This window comes from Myotis davidii, unplaced genomic scaffold (assembly GCF_000327345.1).
Source record: "Myotis davidii unplaced genomic scaffold, ASM32734v1 scaffold1521, whole genome shotgun sequence".
Classification (NCBI taxonomy): Eukaryota; Metazoa; Chordata; class Mammalia; order Chiroptera; family Vespertilionidae; genus Myotis; species Myotis davidii.
Window position 1 is genome coordinate 292337 of NW_006291034.1, and position 5982 is coordinate 298318.

Genomic DNA, 5982 nt, shown 5'->3' on the forward strand with positions numbered 1-5982 from the left:
CGCAGGGGAGAGACCCTCAGGCCCCCGTGGGGTCCGGGGGGCACCCCTCCCCTCCGCGGCGTCCCCGGATACCGACAGCTGCACCCCGGGCTCCCCAACTGCGCCTTCCGGTCCTCTCCCTCCACCTACGGCGACGGACACCGCCACCATCCCCGCCGCTATGCGAGCGGCAGCGGCCAGTGGTGGGCGAGTGACTGCGAGCTGCAGAAGGAGGAGAAGGAGAGGGAGAGCGCCCAGCAGTGGAGGCTGAGAGGGCGGGAGAGGATCGGGGCGGCGGGAGCCCCTGAGGTGTGGGGGCTGTCCCCCAAGTACCCCGAGCCGGATTCTGACGAACACACCCCGTTTGACAATGAAGAGGTAAACACTCAGAAGACCAACAGTTCAGATTCTATCTCTGAAGAAAAGAGGACAAAGACCAGTCGTTCAAAAAACAAGAAAAGAAGAAAGAAAAAGTCCAAAAGGAAATCCAAGAAATATAATAGTGCCAGTGCTTCAGACTCTGACACGAATCCCAGCTCTGACGATGGGAAAAGGAGAGCCAAGAACAAAGGGAAGAGAAAGAAACACAGGAAAATGAAGACTAACAGAAACCGCGCTGACTCCGGCTATAAGGATTCAGAAGGGGAGTTTCGAGAAGATACGCGGATGCTTCACTCCAATATGGCAGATACCATGGATCTAATAGGTCCAGAAGCACCTATAATACTCACCTCTCAAGAAGAGAAACCTTTGAACTATGGCCACGCTCTGCTCCCAGGGGAAGGTGCAGCTATGGCCGAGTACGTAAAAGCGGGAAAGCGTATCCCACGAAGAGGTGAAATTGGGTTGACAAGTGAAGAGATTGCTTCCTTTGAGTGCTCAGGTTATGTTATGAGTGGTAGCAGGCATCGCAGAATGGAGGCTGTACGGCTGCGGAAAGAGAACCAGATCTATAGTGCGGATGAGAAGAGGGCCCTTGCCTCCTTCAACCAAGAAGAGAGACGGAAGAGAGAGAATAACATTTTGGCCAGTTTTCGAGAGATGGTGTACAGAAAGACCAAAGGGAGAGATGACAAATAGAGACGTTTGTTCTACAGGACTTTGAACAACAATTTTACATAACCAAGTAGTCTTAAAAGGCTTTCTGGTGTCACTGTATCTATCTACTGTGTTAGTAAGTCCTCCAAGGAAAAGCTGTTTTTTGAGATCTTAGCAATTTATCTTTTATGTTTAATGTAATAATTAATATATTCACATAGTTTTTAAAATATTGAACTACAGGAGAGTCAGTAAAATGCCTTCCACTCAAGTCCCTGATCCTCCTACCCAAAGACATCTCTTTTTTGTGTCTTCTATATCTGCCCATGAGCTCTTTGTACATACAGGTATATTGCTTCATTCTGGTTGCATTTAACAGACTGTTTAAAAGAAATAGAGATTTACTGGCATCTAATAAAAGTGCAGCAGGAGGATGGGTTTCCTGTGTGGCTGTAATGGGACTACACCTTCTTTCCTCTTAATTCTTTATGGGTCATTATCCTCTTCAAGCTGGTTTCTCTCAAATAAGGTCTGCCAAAGCCCCTAAGTTAGGTTATGTATTTCCTAGTCCATCAATAAAGGAAGAACATTTTTGTCGTGCATTGCAAACAATCCTGAAGTTCAGCTGAATTGGAATAGCTTTGGTCACATGCCCATCCTCATTAAAAAATGTTGCTGCCCATGGAAATAGTATGGCTCACTCCTGGATCTATTTGTGTGGTCACCTTATGGGTTACATGGGAAAGGAAGGATACCTGAATGAAAATCAGGGTAATATTGGGAATGGGAGATAGGCAACCAATAAATTCCCACATAAGTTTTGAAAGATTTATTAAAAGCAGAATAGAGAGTACATGTGCTGAATGCCAAATGTTGATGAAAGGTTGGCCTTGACTGATAAACCAGATATATGATTGAAGGGGGCAAAAGGGATTATCCATAAAAATAGATATGGAAGAGAAAAGATGAAGATCCAGAGTGCATCAATCTTCCAAAGAGTAGATTAAGTGCCACCTAGAGTAGGAAGAGAATGAAAAAAAAGAGAAGGTATAAAGCAGTTGGTAGAGCTCATGAAAAGGAGCCCAGTCCATGAGGAAAAACCACATGGATAAGACAGTTAGCATTGAGATGCTGACTAGCACCATTGTTGTAGAAGACTTTAGAATGAGTTTCATTTATAGTGTATGATAAGGTCATTGTTGTCATCCAGTGTCCTTTGTCTAAACCCGGAGCTTTCATTTGGATAACCAACTTTGCAAAGCTCAAGACCCTTGTAAGGCTCATAGAGCTGAAGATGTGGGGGTGGTTTGGAATCTGTCAAGGCAGAGCTATATGGAAGGGCAGCACCTTTACCCCAGAGTTTGACGTAATTGGCACTGGACCACACTAGCTTCAGATTTTCCCCAAAGATGTTTGGGGAACACTGGTGAAAGACACCTTGTTACATATGTATATCTCCATTCTTAGAAACAAACCATACTGCACTATATACATGGATCTACACCTGGCATTTTTCACTTAATGCATGTAGGAGATGTTTTATATTAATGTATGTAAATCAACCTCATTTTAAAAAGTGATTTCATAGTATTCTATTGTATGGAAGAACCATATTTTGTTGGGTATTTGTTTTCTATATTTTTGGATTACATGATACTTTAGCAAAAATCTTTGTGTATGTATGAGTGTGTTATTTGTAGTATATTCGTCTAGAAATAAACTTATTGGGTCAAAAAGAATTCTTTCCCAGGTCACACTGCTTGCAAGTGACAGGTCTGGATCGGCTCATTTACAGAAATGGATCTCCTTGTTCTCCTCAGCCTCCAGCTGTTCCTTCTCTCCTCTCTTCCATACACCAGGAGTTTTCCAGGGTTCCAGCCACAGCTGACTACTGCACTATCCCATGGACACAGACAATAGGGTGGTGAAGGCCTGGGGTGGGGGCAGGCTGGAGGGGGTCAAAGGGGGATAAATGGCGATATATGTAACACTTTGTACAATAAATAATCTACTTATATAAAAACCCTGGGTGGTGTAACATCACGAACAATCTGGCGACCAAGCGGAAGGCAGTCGGTCCTGCAGGGGTTGTCTTGGCAACGGCTGCACCCTCCCCCGAGCTGTTTCCCAGAGCTGGTTCCTGTAAGGGCGGGGTTTGAGGCAGGAACCTACCCTGGGATTGTGGAGGCATACCTTTATAAAGTCTGCCACGCCAGCACGGCCAAGGGTGAACCTGGGGGTGGCTGAAAGGCTTAGAAAAGACAGACAAGAGCCGGTCTCGGTGGGACGCTGCTTCTCTGAGAGACAGCAACCACGTCCACAGCCATGTCTTTATTTTATAGCAGATGCTACGAGGCAAAGTAAGGGCGTGACCAAGATGTTTACAACATTCGCCTGGGTTTCAATCCTACTCAACTACATGGACCTGAACTCTATCAAGCCTACATCACTCAGGCACGTGGGGCCATGTATTCGGACCATAGGTTCAAGCTTACAACTACAGCTGTTGGCTATAATTGTGCTGGGAGGGCCCTGCCCTCCAAGCTGGGACTTGCACGTGGCAATGAGAGGACTGTGCCGTCTCAGTAGTCCAAGGCTTGAACCTGAGGGAGCAGGGAGAAATTTTGGATATACTCACTGGAGATTTTCACACACATTTGAGTGATGATTCCATTGATTCCACAGATGATGCTGAAAAGGAAAATTTTCCCAAAGAATTTCTTAATAGTATTACTCCTTCGGGAATGCTGTGTCATAAATTAAATTTGAAAGTGGGTGCTATCATCATGCTGTTGAGAAATCTCAATATTAAATGGGGTCTTTGTAATGGTACCAGATTTATTTCCAAAAGATTATGATCTAACATTATCAAACATGAAGTATTAACAGGATCTGCAGAGGGAGAGGCTGTTCTGATTCCAAGAATTAATTTCTCCCCATCTGACACTGGCCTCCCATTTAAATTGATTCGACGACGGTTTCCCTTGATGCCAGCATTTGGGAAGACTGTTAATAAATCACATGGAGAAACTCTACACAAAGTAGGCATATTCCTACCTGAACCCGTTTTTGCACATGGTCAGTTATATGTTGCTTTCTCTCGAGTTTGAAGAGCATGTGATGTTACTGTTAAAGTTCTAAATACTTCATCACAAGGGAAATCAGCCAAGCACTCTGAAAGTGTTTTCACTTTTAATGTGATGTACAGGGAGATATTAGAATAAGTTTAATCACTTTATGAGTCATTGTTTGCATCACTGTTGTTTTCATATCATGTTTGTGTTCTTTCATATCATGCTTTTGTCGTTTCTATATCATGCCTCGGTTGTTGTTATATCCTTTTGTTACTGTTTATTTATTTATAAATTTTTTATTTTTATATACATTTTACTAATTTCCTTTCATCTCTCACACTTCTATTATAGAGAAAGGCAAATAGCAATTTTAAAATATCTGCGCTAATTAATTCCCTTTTTAAAGAAGTATGTTTTATTGATTTTTTTACAGAGAGGAAGGGAGAGGGATAGAGAGTTAGAAACATTGATCTGCTGCCTCTTGCACGCCCCCTACTGGGCATTGAGTCCACAACACAGGCATGTTCCCTAGACTGGAATCAAACCCTGGACCTTTCAACGTACAGGTGCATTTGTTCACAAAAGATGAATTTTCTTTTGAAATGGTGAATTTGAGGTGGAAAAGTTGAATTTGCTTTGTAAAAGATGAATTTAAAGTGGAAAAGGTGAATTTGCTTTAGAAATGCTGAATCTGCTTTTCAAAAGATGAATTTTCCCCTAGCTGATTTGGCTCAGTGAATAGAGCGTCGGACTGCATACTGAAGTGTCCCAGTTTCGATTCCGGGCAAGGGAACATGCCTGGATTGCAGGCTTGATCCTCTGTTGTGGGCTTGCAGGAGGCAGCCAATCCATGATTCTCTCTCATCATGGATGTTCCTATCTTTCTCTCCCTCTCCGAAATCAATAAACATATATTTTTTAAAATACTTTAAAAATAAGATGATTTTGCTGTGCAAAAGGTGAATTTGCAAAAGGTGGATTTGTCTGATCGTATTTCAGCAGTATCAAAATGAGTTGCCCTTTCCAGAATCTTAGTAAATTCCAGTATTGCTTCATATTTTTTCAAGTTACTTCTGTGACATTAGATTATTATTACTAAGTACTTTTTTCTCCTAGTACATTAGTTGTAAACACATTTTTTTTTGGAACATAAGATTCTAGTTAATATTTTGATGTTGAAACACAGTGGATTCAAAACGTGTTCTTGTAACTCAAAGGGTTCTGCTTGATCCCCGTCTCTTTTATAATGAAAGATAAAATAAACTGTAGAAATGTACTAAGACCAAGCATCCTGCTGTTAGTCAATTCCTGGGCAAAAATAATCCTCTGCTGCCCTCCTGTGGCCATTTAAAGAATAACACGTTGTGCCTCTGACCATGGTGCTGAAATTCCAGCTAAGGTCCTGTGAACACAACCAAAAATTCTACCCACAAAAAGAAAAAAAGAAAGAAGAAAAAGAAAAAAGAAAAGAAAAAAAGAAAGAAGAAGAAAGAAGAAAGAAGGAAGAAAGAAAGAAGAAGAAATTTTAGAAGAAAGAAAGACAAAAAGAAAGAAAGAAGAAAGAAAGAAAGAAAGAGAAAGAAAGAAAGAAAGAGAAAGAAAGAAAGAAAGAGAAAGAAAGAAAGAAAGAGAAAGAAAGAAAGAAAGAGAAAGATAAACCCACAAAATCATCGAGGCTGTCCATGTCGGCAATCATTCCGTCCCTGGATGGACCGAAGTCATGGCTTTGGGGTCCGCACCTCTTCCCACCCAGCTTTGTAAAGGGAGGCCCTGGAGACTGCTGCACTTGAGGTCCCTTTAAGGTGACCCACGACCCAGCCTAATATGTTCCTTGATTCCTCTTTTAACTAGAGAGTAGTGAGAGTATGTTTGGCAAGCTGATGCTCTAACC

At 42.1% G+C, this 5982-nt stretch overlaps 1 protein-coding gene across 1 annotated transcript in view; it reads left to right on the plus strand.

The window, feature by feature from the left end:
- The window catches only part of LOC102769896 (NKAP-like protein), a 2994-nt gene extending 409 nt beyond the window's left edge, over positions 1-2585 (plus strand). Inside the window, exon 2 of the mRNA XM_006764307.2 lies at positions 6-2585. Within this exon, the coding sequence (XP_006764370.1) occupies positions 6-1059 (1054 nt within the window). The 3' untranslated portion in view covers positions 1060-2585. The remainder of the gene's footprint in view (positions 1-5) is intronic.
- Positions 2586-5982: the final 3397 nt, after the last annotated feature.